At 38.1% G+C, this 27,177-nt stretch overlaps 1 protein-coding gene across 3 annotated transcripts in view; it reads left to right on the forward strand.

Moving 5' to 3' along the window:
* The window catches only part of PSEN1 (presenilin 1), a 70,567-nt gene that overhangs the window by 35,248 nt on the left and 8,142 nt on the right, over positions 1–27,177 (forward strand). For all 3 annotated transcript variants that reach the window (XM_043472473.1, XM_043472476.1, XM_043472475.1), the window contains exons 6-10: positions 5,150–5,217; positions 8,532–8,752; positions 11,443–11,541; positions 20,878–20,964; positions 23,859–24,032. In XM_043472473.1, coding sequence (XP_043328408.1) covers positions 5,150–5,217; positions 8,532–8,752; positions 11,443–11,541; positions 20,878–20,964; positions 23,859–24,032 — 649 coding nt within the window. The remainder of the gene's footprint in view (positions 1–5,149; positions 5,218–8,531; positions 8,753–11,442; positions 11,542–20,877; positions 20,965–23,858; positions 24,033–27,177) is intronic.

Here is a 27,177-nt window from a genome sequence, read left to right on the forward strand (position 1 = left end):
AAGACAGAATGTAAACTCTTATATTACATGATTCTAATTTTTAAAAAGGTTATTATTATATATGCAGACAAACATGTCTGAAAAGGAAAGGTTAATATCAACTTTGGTTCTCAGTGGTCAGTGGAAATTGTTTTTTTCTTTTAGTGTTTCTATATTTTCTATATGTCATAAGTATATATATTTGTATTCAGAAAAATACTTTTTTAAAAATAGTATTTCATGTTCCCTTGTCCCTTCCTGCATAAAACAAGATAAAAAAAACTTTACTTAAGAAAGTTGAGGATTCCTAATATGCAATATTTACTCTAGCCCTTAAGTTTAATATGGAATATCCATGTACATCTCCCACTCTTTAAAGTTTTTTGTTTTGTGCTATTTTGTATGGGCCTCCCTCGTGGCTCAGCGGTGAAGAATCTGCCTGCACTGTAGGAGGCCTGGGTCCGATCCCTGGGTTGGGAAGATCCCCTGGAGAAGGAAATGGCAACCCACTCTGGTATTCTTGCCTGGGTAATTCCCTGGGCAGAGGAGCCTGGCAGGCTTACAGTCCATGAAACTTGGATTATTTCTAAAGCTGACTTGTGAGTACAATGGGCTAGGATGCATATGGACAGATTCCTTTTTGCTTAAGCTTTATTGTTTTCTTTGGACATGAAATAAAGGACTCCCTTCAGAATATTTTGCTAAAGTTGAACTACTTAGAGGGAAATGTACAGGTGTCTTCAGTTTACTTTGATACATATTAAAATGGACTCATTGGGTGGCGAGATGGATAGAAATGTTACAAAGCAAGTACAGCAAGTGTGAATGGTAGAATTTAGGTGGTATATGGGCAGTGCTTCACTGTGTGTTTGAAAATTTTTATAATAAAATGTTAGGGGAAGTTTTTGTGGAAGAACACCAGAAATTAAATTTATTATATTTGGATAGTAAATTTAGAATATTTAACTGTTGAAGGAATACCAACTTTCATGATGGAAAACCACTCTTTTGACCTTTGCACAAGTTGTAACATTTTATAAAATTGTTTTAAAGAAAGGCAGAGAGACTTTTTAAGAAATCTTTCCTTTCAAAGGATTTAATAATCACATGTCACCTTGAATGATCCAAACAGAGCCAAAAGAGAAAATGAACATAGATTCTAATGTTAACTTTAGTAACAACTAGATTTTGATACCTTAGAGCTGTATAATTTGAACAACTGGATCTGGGAGGTGGGGGTGGAAGATTTTTTTCTTTTAAATGGAGACAAAATAATATTCTTGATTTGAAGCTTTTCTTTTTATAATTTTATTTTATTTTATTTTATTTATGGCTGTGCTGGGTCTTCATTGCTGTGTAGACTTTTCTCTAGTTATGGTGAGCAGAGTCTATTTAATTGCAGTGCACAGGTTACTCATTTAACTGTGCTCAAGCTCCTTGTTGTGGTGGCTTCTCCTGTCTTGAAGCACAAGCCCAGACTTCAGGAACCGTGGCACGTGGGCTCAGTAGTTGCGGCTCCCAGGCTGCAGAGCAGCCTCAGTTAGTTGTGTCACAGGACCTTAGTTGTTCCAAGGCATGTAGGATCTTCCCGGACCAGGGATCAAACCTGTGTCTCCTGCATTGACAGGCAGATTCTTTACCACCAAGCCGCCAGGGAAGCCCTGGAGCTTTCCTTTTTTATTTCTTTAAGGTTTAATTTGATCTTTCTGGTTAAGAGATATGTTTGGAAAAGTTGGTGGTTAAGTAGCTTCTCCTGTCATAACAGTAAAATTCATTGAAAGAATAAAGCTTATTATGGGTGTATCTACCTTAAAATAATTGTACTTTTGGTTAAAAATTTCTTGAAAGTTTATCATATTTCTCCATTCTAGTTTTTTAAAACTGCAGACTCCTTGGGTTATGTAGTGTTTTCCCGAATATCAGTTCAGTTCACTTCAGTTGCTCAGTTGTGTCCGACTCTTTGCGACCCCATGAACCGCAGCACGCCAGCCCTCACTGTCCATCACCAACTCCCGGAGTCTGCCCAAACCCATGTCCATCAAGTCAGTGATGCCATCCAACCATCTCATCCTCTGTCGTCCCCTTCTCCTCCTGCCCTCAATCTTTCCCAGCATCAGGGTCTTTTCAGATGAGTCAGCTCTTCGCATCAGGTGGCCAAAGTATTGGAGTTTCGGCTTCAGCATCAGTCCTTCCAATGAATACCCAGAACTGATCTCCTTTAGGATGGACTGGTTGGATCCCCTTGTAGTCCAAGGGACTCTCTGAGTCTTCTCCAACACCAGAGTTCAAAAGCATCAATTCTTCGGCACTCAGCTTTCTTTGTAGTCCAACTCTCACATCCATACATGACCACTGGAAAAGCCATAGCCTTGACTAGATGGACCTTTGTTGGCAAAGTAATGTCTGTGCTTTTTAATATGCTATCTAGGTTGGTCATAACTTTCCTTCCAAGGAGTAAGCGTCTTTTAATTTCATTGCAAATATACTCATCACATAAAATTACCATAAATTTTTTTAATGTTGTATAATAGATTAATCAAGCTCTAGGGACTTTTCCTGGTGGTCCAGTGGTTAAGGCTTCATGCTTCCACTGCAGGGGGCATGGTTTCTATCCCTGGTTGGGGAACTAAGATCCTGCATGTTATATGTTCAGTTCTGTTCAGTTCAGTCGGTCAGTCATGTCTGACTCTTTGCGACCCCATCAACTGCAGCACACCAGGCCTCCCTGTCCATCACCAACTCCTGGAGTTTACTCAAACTCATGTCCATTGAGTCAGTGATGCCATCCAACCATCTCATCCTCTGTCATCCCCTTCTCCTCCTGCCTTCAATCTTTCCCAGCATCAGGGTCTTTTCAAATGAGTCAGTTCTTTGCATCAGGTGGCCAAAGTATGTTATATGGCTAGGCCCCAAAAAATAATTGATTAAAAATCAAGTTCTGATTCTGTCTCTCATTTTAATATGCTTTACATGAGTTAAAGGGACTAATATTTATATAGTGGTGTATGAATTCTGTGTTATAATGATGGACTGACATATAAGCATTATTAATGAACCAAGTAAAATAAACATAGCATACTAATACTTACTGAAATCTCAGATACTGAATATTTTTTCTTCAAATTGTTATATAATTTAGAAGGCCTGTTTTCTTCGTGCAGTTAATGTATGTGTACACTGGTCCCTTAACTGAATTTCTGATTTTCAGTTTTGTGACTTTGATTTATCAGTTAATTTATTTTATCAGTTTATTATCAGTTACTTTATTTATCTATTAATTTTTTATTGTAGGAATACATCAGAATTCCTCTTGAAAATATTGCTGCTTTAAAGTATAAATGTTAACTGTTGACTCTATTGATACCTTTTCTAATTGAAGTCTAGTTAATTTATAAAATACATTCTTGTTGCTTATCTGTTTTACGCATAGTGGTTTCTATCTCCTAATCACATACCCCTAATTTACTTTTTAAAATTTTTATTAGAGTATAGTTGATTTACAATGTTGCGTTAGTTTCAGGTGTAGAGGAAGATGAATCACGTGCGTATGTGTGTGTGTATCTGTCCACTCGCTGCTTTAGGCTTCTTTGCCGTCTAGGCAGTTAGAGTGTTGCGTGGGGTTCCCTGTGCCGCACAGCAGGTTCTTAGCAGCCGTCTGCTCTGTGTGTGGTGGTGTGTGTGGCAGTCCCAGGCTCGCAGTTCACCCACTCTGCCTTTATCCTCTGGTAATAAGTTTGTTTTCTGCATCTGGGACTCTATTTCTGTTTTGTAAGTAAGTTCATTTGTAGCTCCCCTTGTTTCAGGTTCCACATATAAGCAATATCATATGATATTTGTCTTTCTGTGTCGGACTTACTTCACTCAGTATAACAGTCTCTAGGTCCGTTCGTGTTGCTACAATGACATTATTTGGTTCTTATTATGGCTGAGTAGTATCCCAGTGTATATATGTACCACGTCGTCTTTATCCTTTCCTCTGTTGATGGACATTTAGGATGCTTCCGTGTCTTACCTATTGTAGATAGTCCTGCAGTGAACATTGGCATACTCCTAGTTTGTACCCCCCCACTTCTCATTCACCTTTGGTAATCACTGTTTTCTTTTTTCCTGTATCTGTGTATCTGTTTTTGTTTTGCATGTACATTATTTGTATTATTTTTTAGATTCCACTTATAAATGATATCATACAGTATTTGTCTTTCTCTGACTTATTTCATGAAGCCTAATATTCTCTAGGTCCAACCATGTTGCTGTAAGTGGCAGAATTTCATTCCTTCCTAAGGCTGAGTAGTATTCCTGTGTGTGTGTGTGTGTGTGTGTGTGTATGTTTACGTGTACTACGTCTTCTTTATCCATTTGTCTGCTGATGGGAAGTTGGGTTGCTTGCATATGTTGCCTGTTGTAAATAGTGCTGCTATGAACATAGGGGTTCATGTATCTTTTCAAATTAGTGATTTTTTTTCTGGATATATATCCAGGAGTGGAATTGCTGGATCATATAGTAATTTTCGTTTTTTGAGGAACCTTCATTTTGTTTTTCACAGTGGCTGCACCAATTTTCATTGCCCCTAACAGTGTATAAGAGTTTCCTTTTTTCTACATCCTCCCCAACATTTGTTATTTGTGGTCATTTTGATGATAGCCATTCTGACAAGTATGAGGTGATACCTCATTGTTGTTTTGTCTTGCATTTCTCTAATAATTAGCGGTATTGAGTATCTTTTTGTGTGCCTGTTGGCCATTTGTATGTATTTGTTGAGAAAATGTGTTCTCCCATTTTTTTGATAGGGCTGTTTGTTTTATTCTTTTTTTGGTATTGAGTTCTGTGATTTCTTCATATATTTTGGATATTAACCCCTTGTCAGTCATATCATTTGCACATATTTTTTCCCATTCTGTAGGTTATCTTTGATAATTTATTTTGAATATATCTTTTCTTTTAAAATTTTACCTATTTCTAAAGGAATGAAGGTCTCTATGTATGAAATTTCTATTTTATGAGTACTTCAGCACCAACTGTTATAGGTATTTACTGTTCCTAAAGCTGCTTGTGTTTTGGTATTTGAAAATCATAACATATACAGAAATAACATACCATTTTTGAAGTAAGAAATTTGGATTTTTTTTTTAGGTTGTGGGATCTGTTAATTATATTGAAATTCTTTTCTAGGTCATCCATGCCTGGCTTATTGTTTCATCCCTGTTGTTGCTGTTCTTTTTCTCATTCATTTACTTGGGGTAAGTGGTGAAATATTTGGTCTTTTTTTCAGGAATTAACTGTTTGGACTCTATAACTGTCACTTAAAGAAATGTTCTTTGTTGATGAGTTATTCTCAAATTATTGTTTTCATGTATAGATCATACTTGGTATGAATACAACGTATTAATATTATCAATCAGTTCAGTTCAGTTGCTCGGTCGTGTCCGACTCTTTGTGATCCCATGAACTGCAGCACACCAGACCTCCCTGTCCATCACCAACTCCTGGAGTTTACTCAAACTCATGTCCATTGAGTCGGTGATGCCATCCAACCTTCTCATCCTCTGTCATCCCCTTCTCCTCCTGCGCCCAATCCCTCCCAGCATCAGGGTCTTTTCAGATGCGTCAGCTCTTCGCATCAGGTGACTGAAGTATTGGAGTTTCCGCTTCAGCATCAGTCCTTCCAATGAACACCCAGGACTGATCTCCTTTAGGATGGACTGGTTGGATCTCTTTGCAGTCCAAGGGACTCTCAGGAGTCTTCTCCAACATCACAGTTCAAAAACATCAGTTCTTCAGTGCTCTGCTTTCTTTGTGGTCCAACTCTCACATCCATACATGACTACTGGAAAACCATAGCCTTGACTAGACGGACCTTTGTTGGCAAAGTAATGTCTGTGCTTTTTAATATGCTGTCTAGGTTGGTCATAACTTTCCTTCCAAGGAGTAAGCATCTTTTGATTTTATAGCTGCAGTCACCATAGGGATATGCTTTTGTTGATCCTTGTTTATAATAAGAACTTAAAAGAACTCAACACTGCAATTAATTCTGTCTTTTTAGTAAAGTAAATTTACTATATTCTTTAGTGTAACTTACAAATCATAATATTAATGCATTTCAAACATGTATAAACATAATTTATTTTCAAACTTTCATTTTTTTTTCATCAGCCTTTTTTTCGTTCAACTGAAATCTTACATGAGAACTGCACATACCACATAGAAAAAAGTGGAGCTCTCTTTTGAGGAGAATGGAGAGGCTCAGAGATTTGCCCACTTGGTCTTTCTCTCAGCCCCAGTAGCAGAATGCAGGTCATTGCATTAGCTCTTAAATTAGGAACAGAAACATTAAAAGTAAAAAATAAACTGAAGAGTCAATTCTTTGGTAGAGGCAGGGAGAATGACCATAGACCAAAGAAAGAAATCAGTGTAAGAATCTCTATGAAATAGATGATTTTCTCAGAAAAAGCTAATTGCCAATACTGACCACTGAAGTGATAGAAAATCTAAGTAGAGCAAAGAAAAAAATACAGAAAGTTGTTGAAGAGGTTCTTATCCACCTCTAATAACAATAATACCAGGCTCAAATAATTTCATAGGAAAATTCTATTAAACCTTTAAGGAATGGATAATTCTAATACTATTTTAACTGTTCCAGGACATAGGAAAAGCAGAAAAGCTTCCAGATTCTTAAGAAGCCAGAGTAATATTTATACCAAAACCCCATAAATAATCAACAAAAAGGAAACCATAGACCACTCCTGTTTATTGATGCCAAAGAATAACTCAGTTCAGTTCAGTTGCTCAGTCATGTCCGACGTTTTGCGACCCCATGGACTGCAGCACGCCAGGCCTCCCTGTCCATCACCAACTCCCAGAGTTTACCCAGACTCATGTCCATTGAGTTGGTGATGCCATCCAACCATCTCATCCTCTGTCGTCCCCTTCTCCTCCTGCCCTCAATCTTTCCCAGCATCAGGGTCTTTTCAAATGAGTCAGTTCTTTGCATCAGGTGGCCAAAGTATTGGAGTTTCAACTTCAATATCAGTCCTTCCAATGAACACTCAGGACTGATCTCCTTTAGGATGGATTGGTTGGATCTCCTTGCTGTCCAGGGGACTCTCAAGAGTCTTCTCCAGCACCACAGTTCAAAAGCATCAATTCTTCGGCGCTCAGATTTCTTTATGGTCCAACTCTCACATCCATACGTGACTACTGGAAAAACCATAGCTTTGACTAGACGGACCTTTGTTGGCAAAGTAATGTCTGTGCTTTTTAATATGCTGTCTAGGTTGGTCATAACTTTTCTTCCAAGGAGCAAGTGTCTTTTAATTTCATGGCAGCATTCGCCATCTTCAGTGATTTTGGAGCCCAAAAAAATAAAGTCTGTCACAGTTTCCATTGCTTCCCCATCTATTTTCCCTGAATAATGGGACCAGATGCCTTGATCTTAGTTTTCTGGATGTTGAACTTTAAGCCAACTTTTTCACTCTCCTCTTTCACTTTCATCAGGAGGCTTTTCAGTTCTTCTTCACTTTCTGCCATAAGGGTGGTGTCATCTGCATACCTGAGGTTATTGATAATTCTTCTGACAACCTTGATTCCAGTTTGTGCTTCATCCAGCCCAGCGTTTCTCATGATGTACTCTGCATAAAAAGCAGGGTGACAATATACAGCCTTGACGTACTCCTTTCGTGATTTGGAACCAGTCTGTTGTTCCATGTCCAGTTCTAACTGTTACTTCTTTACCTGCGTGCAGACTTCTCCAGAGGCAGGTCAGGTCGTCTGGTATTCCCATCTCTTGAAGAATTTTCCACAGTTAACGATAGTTAGGAATTTATTGGTTTTTGTTTTAAGTGCTGTGATATCTAAAATACTTACTGTGAATAGCTGCATTGTCCAGCTATTTCAACATTTGCTTTGAAATTTTTAAATAGAAAGATCATCTTTCTGCATAGTCTCCAGAATCTAAAGTTTGCACTTAAATGACTGCCTTGTTTCTCCTCAGTTACCTGTCTTCTGTATTTGTATCTCTTTATTTTAAAATGGAGTTTCCTCCCACCAAATTAAAATAGTGTTTTCTTCATGATAAAAATGCTAAACATTCATTGTGAAAAGAAGAAAAGTTAAAAAATTTCAAACTCCCGTCATCTAAAGCTAAGTCCTGCATCTTTTCAGGAATTACTATATTGATCTCTTGCTCTCTCTTCTCATACACTATTTCACGTAAATGAGATCATGGTTTTTTTTTTCAGGCAGCAATATGTCATGCCTATATTCCATGTTTTGTGTATAAATATATGTATAAAATGCATATATTAAATGGATGCACTAAATTTAATTTTATGAAAATAATATCATATGTCCTAAGCTCCAAACTTTATTTTGCACGTTTCATTTTTTTTCTGATTTCAGATACTACAAGGATTTCCTGAAGTACAGAATAGCATTTTGGGTGTTATATGGCCTTTTTTTTTTCTTTTTAGTTTTTGTACTTATTTTTACAGCTGTGGCTGTGATACTTGTTTCCTGTTTTTATGAGTGATACAAATATCTGTTTAATTTTTTTCAGGGAAGTGTTTAAAACCTATAATGTTGCCATGGACTACATTTCGGTTGCTCTTCTGATCTGGAATTTTGGTGTGGTGGGAATGATCGCCATTCATTGGAAAGGTCCACTGAGACTCCAGCAGGCATATCTCATTATGATCAGTGCCCTCATGGCCCTGGTATTTATCAAGTACCTCCCAGAATGGACCGCCTGGCTCATCTTGGCTGTGATTTCAGTATATGGTAAAACCCGAGACTGACATTTTGTTCATCACAGAAATACCTCCTGGTGTGTTTTCCTTCCTCTTCTAGTTATCTTGACTTAGGGAAAATAACAGTAATATCCCATAACTTTTTAGTAAATAATCAGCTAGCTATAATATCTTTTTCATACAAAGATTTCAAATCTTTGGAAGTTGAGTCCTTTAAAAATGTTTTATTATTGCCTCCAGTTTAATTCAGTGGTGAGTTAATGAAAGGATCCATCATTGACTTCTGGTTGTAAGACTTAGATTCAAATCCCATTGCTACCACTGACATAAATGACGTCAGGAGCCCTTTGGGATCAAATGAGTGAACAAACAGCGGTGGGAGTTTGTACCCTTTATGGACAGCAGCAGAGCTACGTGTGATGGAGCTCACTGGAGAGCTGTGCTTTTCATGTCTTAATCCAGGCATCCTTGATCAAAGAATGGGATCCAAGTTAGCTGAACTTTAGGCAGCCATCCTATTTTGGCCTATTTGTGCGTTTTTACAGACCCTTGAGACTTTGCCAGTAGTCTAGCAACCTGGTTCTGCTAGTGGTAACAACAGCAGTTACATATCCAAGGTTTCCCTCTTTAGGCAGAGTAACTGAGACAATCTCTTGTTTCACAGATTCCAAAAATAGAAATCAAAGTTATACATGTCTCTAAACATATTAAATCCACAATGCAGACCTCAATTTGGAGTTCCAGACATTGTTTCATGACTGTTTCACTTCTAAATATACAGTGCTGAGCTCTTGAACAAGGTGTGCAGGGTAACTTTCACCTCCCTTACAGTCTTATGATGTAGGCCTCACAGGGCACCATTATGACATACTAGAGCAAGTTAAAACTTAATAAATGAAACATCAGAGGTGAATCATCATGAAGAATCTGATTCCGTTTTTGATATTTAAAAAAGCCATTTCTGGTGACAGACTGCCTGGATTCAAATCCAGACTCTTTTACTCCTGTAATTTATTGGCTATGTTACTGCAGACACACCACATTCAACAGTGGAGTCTTAGTTATGAAGATTAAATTGAACAATACATACAGTAAATGTATACAGTATCTACCAGTAAGTATTAGCCGTTCCTCAAAAATATATAATCTTGTGAAGTAAGCAAGCTTGTTGCATTTGTTTCACTGCTAAAAGCCTGAAGTTTGTAGAGGTAAAGTAGTTGCCAAAGTTTACACCATTTGATCTAGAATCTGAGTCCTAAGTCCCATATTCTTTCTACTGCAATACACTGTTTCTGCCCATCAGCCCTCTGTTTCTTATATACATATACAAATTATCTGTACAGACTTTTGAGTTCCTCTGAAATAAGAGACTTTTGTATCTAATATTTAGAGTAATGATTCATAATTCCATTTTCATAAGATCTCAAGATATTTCAGTTTGTCAAAAAGGTTGTTCTAAAGCTTTCAAAACAAAATTAAGTTAATTGCTCTAAAAATAAAGGTTTATCATTTAGCATTTCTATATGAAGAAGTGTGTTGAAAAACCAAGACAGTTACAGGACACTAAAGGTTGAAACAGGTTGAAAATCTCATTATTTCAGAGCATGGCAAATTCCCCTTTTCTCATCCCAACAAATCAAAGTAGAAACAGTGAGACTAGAGATTTCTGTGCATTTGTATGTTTTATTATGGCAGTGGTAGTAGTAGTGTACAAGAAGATATGACCACTTGAAAGTGTGAGATTTATTATTTAAATGCATCTGAATGATAGTGATGTCAATGCAAGTGATCAAATCTTCGTTTACAAATTTACCTATACGTGTTTTACATTTTAAATGTTTGAAGTTATTTTCTGTGTTTCTATATTCTGAATTTTCTTTTTTTTTTTTATGTTCTGAATTTTCATGACACAGTAAATGTAAGAAAAAATTGCAGTTGTTGAAGAAGAGAAAGTGGTAGCAATAAGAATAATTTATGCATAATTGCTTCCTTGTTTTGAGTTGCAGTTTTTGTAAGACACTTTTTAGCACCACATGTATTCTGAGACCTAAATACTTGTGAAGTGCTTTTGACAGGAGAACTGGAGAAATGCTAAACATTCTCACACAGAGGTTTATTAGTTATTTTGTTTAAATTTACTGCCCTTTTATTTCAAGTATTCCTAAGTAGTACATATACTGTTTTCAGAAAAAGAGAGGATCCCACTCCTGATACCAAAAAAAAAGAAGAGGAGATGCATCTTTTCTACTCTGTTCTTCATATTTTGAAAAAGTTCAGTCATATCCTTTCTATTAAATCCCTCCTAAGGTGTAAAACCAGTTTGTGGTTCATAGTTATGTTTAGTTTGGAAGTAAATGGCTTGTCCTTATTTCTGCTTATTGGAAATTGACAACTGCTCTAGAATAATTCTGTCTTGTGATTATTTCTGCCTGTTTTCTTTAAAATTGGGAAGACTTATTCCTAGAACCCAAAATACACTGTAAACTAACCAAATAGCAAGCAAACCAAAAGCAAAGATCTCTGTGTGGTGTGTATTTTGTTTAGATCATCTCTGCCTCCCTCCCCCATCAGCTTACCTGCTGCTTATTTCATATTCATTCAATATCTTTCTTGTAGAAAAAAAATTAAACCTTTTCAATTGGTTAATTCTTCCCTAACACAGTCATTTACAAGTTTAGCCAATACATTTTTCAGATATCATTTCTATTTTTCTTTTTCTAGATTTAGTGGCTGTTTTGTGTCCAAAAGGCCCGCTTCGTATGCTGGTTGAAACAGCTCAGGAGAGAAATGAAACTCTCTTCCCAGCTCTTATTTACTCTTGTAAGTATTTCAGAATGATGTTGAATTAATAAACAATTTAGAATTTATAAAGATTCAAATGCATGTAATTATGATCATTATCACGGTACTTTTTCTTACCTTAAATGCATAGCATTGATGGGACTCCTGCAGATCTCTGTTTCCTTGCAAATTATTATCTTCTGACATTGATTGAAGAGAGTTTTCAGTGTGTGTGGCGACAGAAGAAATAGTTAACAAGTATTGAACATTTGTTATATACGTATATTGTAGGCAGCTCTCACACTAGTATGTTGAAAGAATCATACTGTTCCTTCAGTTTGGGTTGGCCTTTGTGTTCAGTTTGTTGTAGAGTCATACTCTTCCAAATCTTTCAGTATGTATTTATTGGTCATTGACCTGATCTGCTCCCACAGAGCACTGTGGAGGATATAAAGATGGTTAAGATGCTTTGCTTTCCCTCAGAGTGCATTTGCTTACTTTTTTTTTTCTTTTTTTTTTGACTGTGTCAGGTGATTTGTAGGATCTTAGTTCCCTGACCAGGGATTGAACCCACAACCTTGGCAGTGAAAGCATGGATTCCTAACCACCGGACTGCCGGGGTATTCCCTTGCTTACAATTTAGAAGTGAGATAAGACAAATAGATAAACAGCATTCAAGGCAGACTGTTAGATTCAGAAGGAATAGGAAGTGCAAAAAGAGCTCAAAACAGGGAAAATCTGAATGGAGAATCATGGAAGGCTTCATTGAAGAGATAGCATTTGGATTGACCCTTTTAAGAGTGGGTTGGATTTTGGCAAGCACAGATGGAAGAGTCAATTTCAAAAGTGGGCTTGTTGCGAAGAATGGCTTGGACCCAGGGATTGAACCCAGGTCTCCTGCATTGCAGGCGGATTCTTTACCAGCTGAGCCACAAGGGAAGCCCAAGAATACTGGAGTGGGTAGCCATCCCTTCTCCAGTGGATCTTCCCAACCTAGGAATTGAACCCAGGTCTCCTGCATTGCAGGCAGATTCTTTACCAACTGAGCTATGAGGGAAGCCCCACACATTGGAAGTGTAAATGTGGGGCATCTTTTTCAAGTTTCAAGTGTTCAAGTTGACTAGAACATGGAGTACAAAATGGGGAGAGTACTAGGAGATGAGTTTGGAAAGGCACTTCAGGCAAGATCCAGGATAGCTTTGAGTGACTGGTTTAGATCTTTGTATCCTCTTCATGATACTTGGAAATCATAGAAGATTCTTGAAGAGTAATGTGATCAGAGCTGTGCCTTTGTAAGCTTGCAGCTTTGGGCAAGATGAATGGGAGAGAGTGAGAACTGAGATACTGGGAAGCATAACTAAGTGAATATTGCCATGATCTAGATCAAAAATGATGAACGTCTGAATTATGGAATGATGATAACAGTCAAGGGAAAGGCCTCAGTGAGAGTTTTTGGGGGTCGTATCAGTTGTTCTTAGTGACGAGTGAGAGAAGTTTAAAGCCTAAAAGAAGGATGATGAAGAAGAGAAGTTTTTCTTACTTGAGAAGTCTGTGTAGTGTTGCCTGTGGCCCATATCTAATTTCCTTGGCAGGATCTGTGAGCCATCCGGGGAGAAATTTCCATCATGAGTTTATAAATGAAGTACCAGTGCAGAGGAAAAGGTTGGTAATAGAGATGCAGAATTGAAGAACACCAATATAGAGGTAGTAGTTGCAGCTGTAGGATTAGATGAGTGGTTCAAATAAAAGGAAAAAAGGACACCAGGAATACATCTTTCTCAACTACTCTGTTTAGAGAGTGAGAAATGAAGAGAGAATAGTAAAGGAAAGAAGAAAATATCAGAAAATTGGGAAAATCAGCATTTTTCAGGCTTCCCAGGTGGTACTAAGCTGTAAAGAACCCGCCTGCCAATGCAAGAGATGTAAGAGACATGGATTTCTTCTTTGGGTTGGGAAGATCCCCTGGTGGAGGGCATGGCAACCCACTCCAGTATTCTTGCCTTGGAGAATCCCATGGACAGAGGAGCCTGGTGGGCTACATTCCATGGGAGCACAAAGAGTCGGACACAAATGAAGTGATTTAGCATGCATACATGAAATATCTGCATAGTTTTCTCTTAAATACAGTAAAGGGTATTTTTATTGATGGCCATTTAGATCATTCCCATTGCAAACAGTACTTGCAGCGAATACTTAGAATTTGTGAATACTGTTGTATACATACATTTGTAGAAATGGAATTGCTAGGTCAAGGGATGTGTGCTTTTAAATTTTTTGTTTCGGCTATACTCTATCCATGTTGCTTTGCGTGGGCTTTCTGTAGTTGTGGCGAGTGAGGGCTTACTCTCTAATTGTGGTGGCTTCTCTTATTGAGAAGCACGGACTCTAGGCCTCAGCAGTTGCAGCACACAGGCTCAAGAGCGCGGGCTTAGTAGTTGTGGCACATGGGTTTAGTTGTCCCATGGCATGTGGAATCTTTTCTTGGACTAGGGATCAAACCTGTGTCTCCTGCATTGAAAGGTGGGTTCTTAACCACTGGACCACCAGGGGAAACCTGGAGGAAGGAAAAGGAAGATAGAAAAGCAGAAGATAGTGAGATATAGAGAGAGATTAAGTTGGAAACACATGTTCAGTCAGTTCAGTCGCTCAGTCGTGTCTGAGCATTCATTTGTGACCCCATGAATCACAGCACGCCAGGCCTCCCTGTCCATCACCAACTCCCGGAGTTTACTCAAACTCATGTCCATCGAGTTGGTGATGCCATCCAGCCATCTCATCCTCTGTCGTCCCCTTCTCCTCCTGCCCCCAATCCCTCCCAGCATCAGGGTCCTTTCCAATGAGTCAACTCTTCTCATGAGGTGGCCAAAGTACTGGAGTTGCAGCTTCAGCTTCAGCCCTTCCAGTGTTAGTTGACCTCAAATCATTCTTGTGACCTTAATGTTAGGTCATTTGTGGGACGTGGAGAAGGTGGGAATTGTGCTTGTAGTAGGAGAAGTTTGGTAAAGTTTTAGAACACCTTGTGTCTGAAATGCAAGAATCTTTCTCTTACCTTTTTTCCAGTATAAATGTATTACCACATTCTTACTGTGTTTTTCAGCCAAAAAGAACAGACAAGGCTTTGAGCATCAACATTTTCCTCTTAATGAGCAGTTGGGTGTAAGCTTCTTCTGTGTTATTCCTGGAAATTAAAATCTACTATATATATATTTGATATTTGTGCATGTATAATGTCACACCAAATGTTAATAGTGAATGCTAGGAATTTAGACTAAGGAATATACTTGTAAAAGTATAGAAGTATGTTCACTGAAGCAATGCTTCTATTAAGAGATAAATGGAAATAACTCATGTCTATCAAAAGGGAACACTTTCAAATAATTATAGTACATTCCTAAAATGGAGAGTTGTGCAGCCATTCCATTTGTACTCTGAAAGAAAGAAATGACTCTATGTATTTCTGATTTTTTTTAATGTCAAAGATTATATATTAATATATACAAAAAGCAAGATTTAAAACAATATATGCAATGTCGTATGGAAGGAGTGGGGGAAAGGACCAAATATGTATGGATGTGTGTGTGTAAAATCCCAATGATGCATTTCAGAACTGATGAGATACTAGTGTTTAACCTCTGGAAAGTGGGATTTAGAGATTGAGACAGCCTTTACTCTCTACCTTATACCTTTCACTTCTTGTAGAGTATTAATGCGATACCCATTATTTTTAAAAAAGTTAATTGTGAATGTCAAAGTGAAGGGATTGTGAGTTTTAAATGTTTTCTTACTTTTAGCAATTTGCATTGTTCTGCTGTTGTATCTACTTGTTAGTACCGCAATAATGCTGTGTAACAAACCACCTCAAAATTTAGTCCCTCACAGATAATACTCACTCACTATCACCTGCAGATCAAATTTAGTGCCTTACAAATACTACTTATTCACCACCATCACCTGCCGATCAGTTGGCTCGGCTGATCTGACTTGGCTGTGGTAGCTCTGCTCGGTGTATTCCCCGTTCCTCCTTGGACCAGCAGTTTAGCTGAAGGTGATATTCTTGTGTTTGGAGGAACAGGAGGGCAGCAGGCCTGTTAAGACCTAGGCTCAGTATTAGCACACTGTCTCCTCTGCCCATGTACCATCAGTTGAAACAAGTCACATAGCTGAGCCCCTGGTTAGGAGGAAGAAAACTGCATTCCAGTCTCAGGCCATGCAAGAGGGGTGAAAAGGTTGTTCAGTTAGCCATGACATTAAGCTTGTATGTTAATTTTATACTCAGAAAAAGGAAGTACTCTCTTTTTTAAGAAATCTTTCATATATAATATTTTTTATTTTATTTATTTATTTTTTTTGGTGTATTTATTTATTTATTTATTTTTATTAGTTGGAGGCTAATTACTTCACAACATTTCAGTGGGTTTTGTCATACATTGATATTAATCAGCCATAGAGTTACACGTATTCCCCATCCCGATCCCCCCTGCCACCTCCCTCTCCACCCAATTCCTCTGGGTCTTCCCAGTGCACCAGGCCCGAGCACTTGTCGCATGCATCCCACCTGGGCTGGTGATCTGTTTCACCATAGATAATATACATGCTGTTCTTTCGAAACATCCCACCCTCACCTTCTCCCACAGAGTTCAAAAGTCTGTTCTGTACTTCTGTGTCTCTTTTTCTGTTTTGCATATAGGGTTATCGTTACCATCTTTCTAAATTCCATATATATGTGTTAGTATGCTGTAATGTTCTTTATCTTTCTGGCTTACTTCACTCTGTATAATGGGCTCCAGTTTCATCCATCTCATTAGAACTGATTCAAATGAATTCTTTTTAATGGCTGAGTAATATTCCATGGTGTATATGTACCACAGCTTCCTTATCCATTCATCTGCTGATGGGCATCTAGGTTGCTTCCATGTCCTGGCTATTATAAACAGTGCTGCGATGAGCATTGGGGTGCACATGACTCTTTCAATTCTGGTTTCCTCAGTGTGTATGCCCAGAAGTGGTATTGCTGGGTCATATGGCAGTTCTATTTCCAGTTTTTTTAAGAAATCTCCACACTGTTTCCATAGTGGCTGTACTAGTTTGCATTCCCACCAACAGTGTAAGAGGGTTCCCTTTTCTCCACACCCTCTCCAGCATTTATTGCTTGTAGACTTTTGGATAGCAGCCATCCTGACTGGCGTGTAATGGTACCTCATTGTGGTTTTGATTTGCATTTCTCTGATAATGAGTGATGTTGAGCATCTTTTCATGTGTTTGTTAGCCATCTGTATGTCTTCTTTGGAGAAATGTCTGTTTAGTTCTTTGGCCCATTTTTTGATTGGGTCATTTATTTTTCTGGAATTGAGCTGCAGGAGTTGTTTGTATATTTTTGAGATTAATCCTTTGTCTGTTTCTTCATTTGCTATTATTTTCTCCCAATCTGAGGGCTGTCTTTTCACCTTACTTATAGTTTCCTTTGCAGTGCAAAAGCTTTTAAGTTTCATTAGGTCCCATTTGTTTAGTTTTGCTTTTATTTCCAATATTCTGGGAGGTGGGTCATAGAGGATCTTGCTGTGATTTATGTCGGGGAGTGTTTTGCCTATGTTCTCCTCTAGGAGTTTTATAGTTTCTGGTCTTACATTTAGATCTTTAATCCATTTGGAGTTTATTTTTGTGTATGGTGTTAGAAAGTGTTCTAGTTTCATTCTTTTACAAGTGGTTGACCAGTTTTCCCAGCACCACTTGTTAAAGAGGTTGTCTTTTGTCCATTGTATATCCTTGCCTCCTTTGTCAAAGATAAGGTGTCCATAGGTTCGTGGATTTATCTCTGGGCTTTCTATTCTGTTCCATTGATCTATATTTCTGTCTTTGTGCCAGTACCATACTGTCTTGATGACTGTGGCTTTGTAGTAGAGTCTGAAGTCAGGCAGGTTGATTCCTCCAGTTCCATTCTTCTTTCTCAAGATTACTTTGGCTATTCGAGGTTTTTTGTATTTCCATACAAATTGTGAAATTATTTGTTCTAGTTCTGTGAAAAATACCGTTGGTAGCTTGATAGGGATTGCATTGAATCTATAGATTGCTTTGGGTAGAATAGCCATTTTGATAATATTGATTCTTCCAATCCATGAACACGGTATGTTTCTCCATCTGTTTGTGTCCTTTTTGATTTCTTTCATCAGTGTTTTATAGTTTTCTATGTATAGGTCTTTTGTTTCTTTAGGTAGATATACTCCTAAGTATTTTATTCTTTTTGTTGCAATGGTGAATGGTATGGTTTCCTCTCTGTTTTCTCATTGTTAGTGTATAGGAATGCAAGGGATTTCTGCGTGTTAATTTTATATCCTGCAACTTTACTATATTCATTGATTAGTTCTAGTAATTTTCTGGTAGAGTCTTTAGGGTTTTCTATGTAGAGGATCATGTCATCTGCAAACAGTGAGAGTTTCACTTCTTCTTTTCCTATCTGGATTCCTTTTACTTCTTTTTCTGCTCTGATTGCTGTGGCCAAAACTTCCAACACTATGTTGAATAGTAGTGGTGAAAGTGGGCACCCTTGTCTTGTTCCTGATTTCAGGGGAAATGCTTTCAATTTTTCACCATTGAGGGTGATGCTTGCTGTGGGTTTGTCATATATAGCTTTTATTATGTTGAGGTATGTTCCTTCTATTCCTGCTTTTTGGAGAGTTTTAATCATAAATGAGTGTTGACTTTTGTCAAAGGCTTTCTCTGCATCTATTGAGATAATCATATGGTTTTTATCTTTCAATTTGTTAATGTGGTGTATTACATTGATTGATTTGCGGATATTAAAGAATCCTTGCATTCCTGGGATAAAGCCCACTTGGTAATGGTGTATGATTTTTTTAATATGTTGTTGGATTCTGTTTGCCATATATAATATTTTTTAAAACTTGAATCTGTATAACAATTGATGCTGAGATATTTTTGCAGTAATTCCACATACATGGGAAAGCATAAGCATAAACCTTTAACTCCTGTGTTAATTAAATAGGTTCAAGAAAGTGTTCTCATGAAGTACTGAATCTTTAGTGAGCATTTCATAAATCATTGAGCTTGAGAGGTGTTTTTTTAAAGTAGAATATACAAAAACAGCAATATTAATCAGTACTTTCCCCCTGAAATGGATGTATACATGAATATAAAAAGTTTTACGTTGGCTCTCCCAGTTATTTGTTTTTTAAAAAAATACAGTCCTTTGATGCATTTGTATACTCTTCCCCAGTTAAGGGTATTCAGTATGCTAAAAGATCTTACCCTCAGGAAGCCTAAGCGTTTTTGTTTTCTGTGTCCCTCATTTGGACAGGAAAAGAGGCACACCTCTTTGGTAGCTTTTCAAAATACAAAGGTAACAATTGCTTGAGGTTGACCATTATGTAAAATTTTTCTGTTTTCATATCACTTTGGGAAGTTTTTAGATTATATTGAATTTTAATTTGCTTATTTTTCAGTTGATCTAAGACGTTTGGTGTTAAGCCAAAAAAAATTGGAAAGTGGGTTTTTAAGGTATTACTTTAGTAATATTAATTCATTCAAAAAGTATATATTCTGCTCATGATAATTTACATCAGGGGTTAACAAACCTGCCCATAACCAAATCTGGCCTGTGGCCTGTTTTTGTACAGCCCTGTAAGCTAAGAATGGTTTTTACATCTTTATAAAGAGTTAATGAAAAAGAAAAGAACAAAGAAGAATATGTGACAGAGGCCAGATGTGACTCACAAGCACAAAATGTTTACTCTCTCGCCCTTTCCAGAAAAAGATTGCTGACCCCTGATTTCTGTAGTTATACCGAGTATAGAAAGAATTTGCAGCTTTGTCTTTCTATACTTGTATAAAGAAAGAAAATCAAATAAATACTTTATGCCTTTGCTGCCAAGAAGGCTACTGAAATTTGTAAACCCTGGTGATCACCATATTTCCTCTTCATTGGGTTTGAGTTTAGTTACAGTGAATTGCCTGCCTACCTGATATTGACTGATCAAGTTATCCTATGATGAAACTTGTCTGACCTCAGAATTACAAAGCTATGGTGAATGAGAAAGTGCAGCTATTACAGGATTTTCATCCTCTTTGGTTATGTATTTCTTTCATAAGTTATTCAAGAAGCCTTAGAGTATTAGGCAGATAGATAGAATTATCGAATCAGTGACAAAATGCGAGAGAAACATGGATGCCAAGTGGATGGATTAAACTGAGTTTGCTGTGGGGTTTTGGTTTCTGCTGTCACCCAGAATGGCACATGTCTTATATGTATTTTTGTATTACTGTTGGTGTATCTTCAGGATAAATTCCCAAAAGTGTTACTGCTGGATCAGAGGGTCAATGTACATGTAGTTTTGTTAGTGGTTACCAAATTCCCCTCCATGTTTCATCATACCTGCAGTATGTAAGAGAAGCACCATTTTAGAGTATTCACATTGCCTCTTAATTAAAGTGTGATGAGGGGGTGTGTGTGTATATCTAGATCTATGTAAATATATTAATATATATGTGATTTTGTGGAAGGGACATAGAGAATAGAAGGCAATTGACTATCTCTTTATGTTTATTGCTTTTAACCTTGTTTCCTTATTCCCTGTGTATAACACAGTTTAGCATTATTGAAAATCCCTGAAGTGAGACAGAATATAAAGGGAACTTACTTGCATCTTTTGAATTATAATAATTCATTTGATGCTTTGAGAGCCTGTTTGTCCTCTGATTTAGTTCCAATAAGTAATTTTCATCAGTTAATTCACACTATTTTAGGGTATTTAAGTAGTCTAGTTGTTTCAGTGGAAAATGTTTAAGTTGAGGCTGTGATTTTAGAAAGGTCCAAAAGGCTGTATCTTCAAACATGTAAAAATGATAACTCCTTGTCTGACAAGATCAGAGTAACTTAAATATAATTTGATTTGAGATGTGATGTTTATGCTAAGAAGATAAAATATTCCAGATAGACATGACTTTCTGGAGGAGAATAAGAATAATGACCTAGGCTGGGAGAGTGAAAGGCCCACTGTGGACACTACAGAAAATGTTAAGGCAAACACAGGTTAGGAAGAGTTGTAGTTAGAAAGAGTTGAGAAATAACAGCCCAATATCAATAGTAAAAAAGAATTTTCCTTCTGGTTACTTTTCAGGGACTGTAAGTGGTAATGAAAAGTTTTATTATAGCAGCTACAGTTTGAAAGCCACAATAAACATCCAGTTTCAGAATTTTTTCTTTGATCTGCTAAAATCAAAGAGAACATTTTGTGATTTTTAATATGAATTTACTTCTGGTTGTTTCTCTGATTTGTGTGGAGAAATAACAGCCTGCTCTCTGTTGGTGAGCCTTCCTACTATGCTCCCAGTGTTTACCTGGATTTTTGTCTTTCTCAACAGCAACAATGGTATGGTTGGTGAATATGGCAGAAGGAGACCCAGAAGCCCAAAGGAAGGTATCCAAAAACTCCAATTACAATGCCCAAAGTAGGTGGCTTTTATGTTTTTATTTCCTGATTTGGGGGATCATTGTCATCTTATGAATTATGAAGTGATGATTTTAAGTACTTTCACTGGTCACGAACTGTTTTGAGAATCTCCTGGAAACTGTAGTAACACCCAGCAAACACAGATAAATACTTGAATTCACATGCTCCAAACCCGACAATTGGCCTAGGTTAAGAATTTCTACCATATTAATACTAGTATGAAAATGTTCAAGTTGAGGCTATGATTTTAGAAAGGTCCAATAAGCACTATCTTCAAACATGTAAAAATGAGAGCTCCTTGTCTGACAAGGTCAGGGTAACTTAAATATACTTTGATTTGAGATGTGATGTTTATGCTAAGAAGATAAAATATCCAGATAGACATGACTTTCTGGAGGAGGATAAGAATAATGACCTAGAATAGGAGATTGAAAGCTCCACTTGTGGACACTACAGAAGATGTTAAGGCAAACACAGGTTAGGAGGAGTTGTAGTTAGAAAGAGTTGAAAAATAACAGCCCGATATCAATAGTCGAAAAGAAAGGAAACTTTTTTTTTTTTTTTTAAGAAAAACAGGACTAACCTTTGAGGAAGCAGAAAACAAAGGCAAAATAAAAGTTAGTGAAAGGGCTTTAATTGAGATGCTGTTCGTCAGGAAAGGGAGAATTCAGATTTTATAGATATAAGAAAACTGCTGATTTAGCATTTGAGTAACTGCGAGGAAGACACTTTCAGCTGGGAATTAGTATTTGGGACCCAAAGATATTTGGCCCATTCTGCAGTGACCGAGGTAGTAAATCAGGCTGGGATTAGACCAGCCGTAGACCTGGTAGAGAAGTGAGAAGTGGAAGAAACAGTTGCTCCAGATCTGGTTATTGTGTTAAGCTAAAGACAGTGGAAAGATTGGTTACCTGTGAGCATATAAGTATATGAGTTTGAGTGTGTTTTTGTACCTCAAGATTTTATCCTTTTGACAAACGTAGATTGAGTACCCGACCATGTGCCCAGTATTTTTTGGCACTGGGGATAGGGCACTGAATCAGAAGTCCTGTTCCTGTGGAGCTTATAGCCTATTTGGGGAGACACACATGTTCAACAGACAGTTCATTCAGTTTTTGATAAGCTCTACAAAGGAGAAGTGTAAGTTGCTATGAAAGTCTATAGTGGAGGACTTTCATTTATTTTAGAAAGTCAGGAAGGCTTCCCTGAGGAAGTGATAATAGGAGATGGCCAGCTGAAGAGTAGAAGAGCTTTTCAGAAGGGGAAGCACCGTGGGCAGGGACCTTGAAAGGAGGAGGAGCTGGATGAACTCACTCAGTGGGAGTGCACTTGGTGTTTTGGGTGGGTGTTCTTCATTGTGTGGACTCCTCTCTGCACACCATCCAACATGTTTAACATGCCTGGCCCCTCACTCACCCACTAAATGCCAAGAGTGGCTTGGAGGTTGCAGTAACCAAAAACTCCCCGCATCCTAGTTATTTCCAACCACCCCATGTAAGGGAGGTGCTACCCCCAGTTGAAAACTAGCGTGTTACAGGAACTAGAAGTTAGATTGGAACAAAGGGGTATAGGACTGTAAGAGGAAAAAATAATAGAACTCAGGGGTTGCCTGTACCTTACAAAAAAAAAAATCAAGATCCAGCACTATGAGCATGCTGTTTATAATTAATTATGGAGGTAAATGCCAAAATAAACAGCCAAAGGGGTTGGAAGTAGGATGGGAATCAGGAGTGAGGAAGGATAGGGCAGGGATTGCTGTTTTGTTGGTTTTTTTTTGGGGGGGGGACTGCTGTTTTTATTTCTAAATATTATACTTTTATGATTTTATAAACAAGCTCAGAGAAGATTCAGGTTTTATGGAGACCTCGTTAAGGAAAAAATACAAATTAAAAATACAAAATTGCTAGAACCTCTCTCAAAAAAAAGTCCATGCAAGTAAGAAGTGTACAAGCTTCATGTATTCATGGTAGATGAATAAATTTGAACATCTATTACTTGTATAAAAATAAAATAAGTGAGAAAAAAATATCATCACCTTCACTTATATATTTTAATTATTTTTGACGTATGGAAGGTTCTGGAGACGATCATGTTATACTCACTGTTTTCAGTCAGACCTGGTCATGATAACAAAATGACTAGCCCATAAAAAAATTCCCTTGCTCCTTCCCATCCTCCACCCTCTAGTCGTGGTCTGCTTTTATAACTTAGTCACTGAAGCCAGTGGTGGATGCCATCAGTAAGCGAGTGCCATCAGCTGCAAAGATCAGAGGAAATGTTCTCTCACGTGACCAAAAGTCTTGGCTCATTTTATGACTCAATAATTATCAGGGGTCCAAGTTCTTTCCCACCTTCCTGCTCTACCGTCCTTAAATATGGGCTTGGTCTTCAGCGCACTGCTTCTCATGGTCACGAGATGACAGCTGCAGTGCCAGGCATCATATCCAGATAAGACAACATCCTGGGGAAAGAGGGGCTGCTTGTGTCTTCCTTGAGTCACATAAAGAGTGAACAAGTGTCCCCCACTCTGCAGCAGATTTTGCCTCACCACACATTGACTGGTACCAGCCCCACAGCCTTAGAGCGTTCATTGGGAAGAGGAAGGGTGGGGTGACCACGCTTAGCTCGGACTGAACAGAATTTACCACCAGAGTCATGGGTGAGAGGTGGAAACCCAAATAAATCACAACTCTGCCCTCAGGAAATAAGGGGGGAAATGGCTGCTGTGGAAGCAACCAGCAGGCAATGAAATAACCCTTGGTTTGTTGTTTAGGGGCCAGCCAGCTCACCTAGTTACAATGACAGGTAAATGACTGTTCCCGTGTAATTTTCTTAAAGGTATAGAGAGTATTTTCTAAGTTTTACAGCTGCAATATCCACTTTTTCTTGAAGGCACAGAAAGTGAGTCACAAGACCCAGTGACAGAGAGCGATGATGGTGGCTTCAGCGAAGAGTGGGAAGCCCAGAGAGACAGTCGCCTGGGGCCTCATCACTCTACGGCTGAGTCGCGATCTGCCGTGCAGGACCTTTCCAGCAGCATCCTGGCCAGTGAGGACCCAGAGGAAAGTATGTGCCTTTCTCTACACTGGCAAGTCATGAGAGTCCTGGGTTTTTAAGATGCTACAGTATCATACTTTTCCCAAAAGAACATGAGTCAGATTGTTCCAGTCTAATTCTAAATAGCAGTGTAGTTTTTACTGAGAAGTAACAATAGTTGCTGCTTCTCTCATAGTTAAATTTATTAATGGACCAAATTCTACCCCTCAGATTTTTTTAAATTATCCCTTAATAATTTGATAATATCCTTGACCTTTGGCATTGATTTTGTAAGGTAAAAAATTTTTTAAAATATTATTCCAATAAAACTTAAGGTGTACAAAAATGTCATTAATATATTTCGTTCTTTGCTGCACAGAGACCTATGAATTTAAATGTTTTGCCCTTTTACATTGTTTCTACCCTTTGTTGGTAAGCACTGCATTTTATTAATTTTGAAGAAAATCAAAGGGGTTTAGGTTCTGTGCAGTAATGTAAAAGTTTGTTCAGTGTCTGAGGTGTGTAATTGCTCAGATTCAGGTCAGCACTCAGGGCTTCTTAGGATATTAGCCAATAGAGCCCACTGGTTAGGGCTCAGTCACCTCCTCACTTGGTCTTAGAGAGGTGATTTACTGAATAAGAAGAGATAAGCACATTTCCCACGGAGAAGGCAATGGCACCCCACTCCAGTACTCTTGCCTGGAAAATCCCATGGACGGAGGAGCCTGGTAGGCTGCAGTCCATGGGGTCGTGAAGAGTCAGACATGACTGAGTGACTTCACTTTTCACTTTTCACTTTTATGCACTGGAGAAGGAAATGGCAACCCACTCCAGTGTTCTTGCCTGGAGAATCCCAGGGATGGGGTCGCACAGAGTCGGACACGACTGAAGTGACTTAGCAGCAGCAGCAGCAGCACATTTCCCAACCAAGTTATTACCTCAGTGTTTTCGTTTTCACAGAAGTGAAACTCTTGATTAAAACATACAGAAGTATTAAGTAGTTTAAAGAAATAGACACCTAGATTCCTTCTCTAGTCACTATTAATTGTGACCTTGACATTATCCTTTAGTTTGAGCAGAACACTTCTTACAGCTCACCCTTAGTCTTTTACCTGGGTTAGAACCCGGGCAGATCCGTGACTGTGGTGCTGGGTAAGTTTTCCAGATGTTAGAGTTAGCTGCAGCCTGCACCTTTCACACTCCTGGGAAACCAGACGCAATCACCTCCTCTTTTAGCCAGGCTTGAGCTTACCTTTGCTGGTATTGTCTCTGCCTGCAGAGTTACCATTGTATTTAGGTTGCCTCTTCTGTTCTGTCTCTTTTTTTCTCAATGATGCGTAGAAACAAAAGAAGTCAGCAATATAGCCGTTGAGCATGACAGCAGTGGGATTCTCTCATGACTGCTTTTCCTACTTAAAGGGTCTCTCTCTTGATCATCTGCATCCTTCATCAGTAACTTTTTCTTTTTAAAGGAAAACCCAAAAATTGTCCCTTCCAACTACAGATTAATGTTTCGTTTATCTGGGACCAATATAAACTAATAATTGACATTCTTTTCACTTCTAAGCATCCGGCACACACATAACCATCTCTTCATTAGTGGTTTACTCTGCACAAGTAAACCAGACTTGTGGTTACTTACAGAACAGTCTCAGTTTACAATAGAATTTGATATGTATGTAAAGACATGTGTGTCTTCCAAAACAGCCTTATCAAAATCAAAATTTAATCAGAAAACTGAACACAGAGTTTTAAATTAGAAATGTAAAACATGTTTATTCAGTGGTCTGCATTGGAAGTGCAGAGTAGAGTCCTAACCACTGGACCACCTGGGAATTCTCCTGAGTCTATTTTAATTTTGCTAATAAAACATACCTGCATTTCTCTGTCCATTAAAATGAATTCTATGAAGCATAATTATAGCATTTGCCATAGTAGTATTATTATTTAAACAAACATAAGCCAGTATATGAAAAGTGAGGTGATAATTTTAAGCTTGATCAGTACATTGTTTTTGTTTATTTTTTGGTAAACCTCTGTTGAGACATAACTCACATACTATACTATTCACCCATTTAAAGTGATGAAAGTGAAAGTTACTCAGCCGTGTCCAACTCTTTATGACCCCATGGACTGTATTCTCCAGGCCAGAATACTGGAGTGGGTAATGTTTCCCTTCTCTAGGGGATCTTCCCAACCCAGGAACTGAACCCAGGTTTCCCACACTGCAGGCAGATTCTTTACCAGCTGAGTCACAGGGGAAGCCCTACATTTAAAGTGATGGCCTTAGTATATTCACAGAATTATTCGGCCATCACCACAGTTGACTTTAGAACATTGTCAATACCCCATAAAGAAACCTTACACTCTTTACTATTACCTCGTCCATCCCTCTCATCCTGCCTTCCCCTTTAAAAGTGTGCAATGCAGTGGTTTTTATTATAGTTGTATAGCCATTACCACAAGCTAATGTTGGAACACGTTCATCACCTCAGAAAGAAACCCTGTACTCATTACTCCTGTCCCCCGAAAAAAACCAGCTAATGTACTATCATAATAGATTTGCCTTTTCCAGACATTTCAGCTAAATGGAATCACCCAGTATATGGTTCTTTGTACTGATTTCTTTCACTTAGCGTAATATTTTCAAGGTTTATGTTATAGTATGTGCTAGTACTTGGTTTCTTTCTTTCTTTTTTTATTCACTTTTGGCTGTGCTGGGCCTTTGTTGCTGCTTGAGCTTTTCTCTAGACATGGTGCGAGGGCTTCTCATTTCAGTGGCTTCTCTTGTTGCGGAACACAGGCTGTAGCACATGGGCTCAGTAGTCGCGGCTCCCAAGCTCTGGAGCACAGGCTCAGTGGTTCTGGCACACAGGCTTAGTTGCTCCACAGCATGTGGAATCTTCACAGATCAAGGATCAAACCCATGTCTCCTGCACTGGCAGGCGAATTCTTCACCCCTCAGCCACCAGGGAAACCCCCTCATTTCTTTTTGTAGCCAAATAATATTCCATTGTAAGGATATGTCACATTTATCATCCATTCATCAGTTAATGGACATATAGATTTTTTCCATTTCGAGCTATTAGGCATATTGTTGCTATGAATGTTCATGTACCTGTCTGTGTGGACATACGTTTTTATTTCTCTTAGGTTTATACCTACAAATAGAATG

The sequence above is a fragment of the Cervus canadensis genome, chromosome 6 (assembly GCF_019320065.1).
Source record: "Cervus canadensis isolate Bull #8, Minnesota chromosome 6, ASM1932006v1, whole genome shotgun sequence".
NCBI classification, from domain to species: domain Eukaryota; kingdom Metazoa; phylum Chordata; class Mammalia; order Artiodactyla; family Cervidae; genus Cervus; species Cervus canadensis.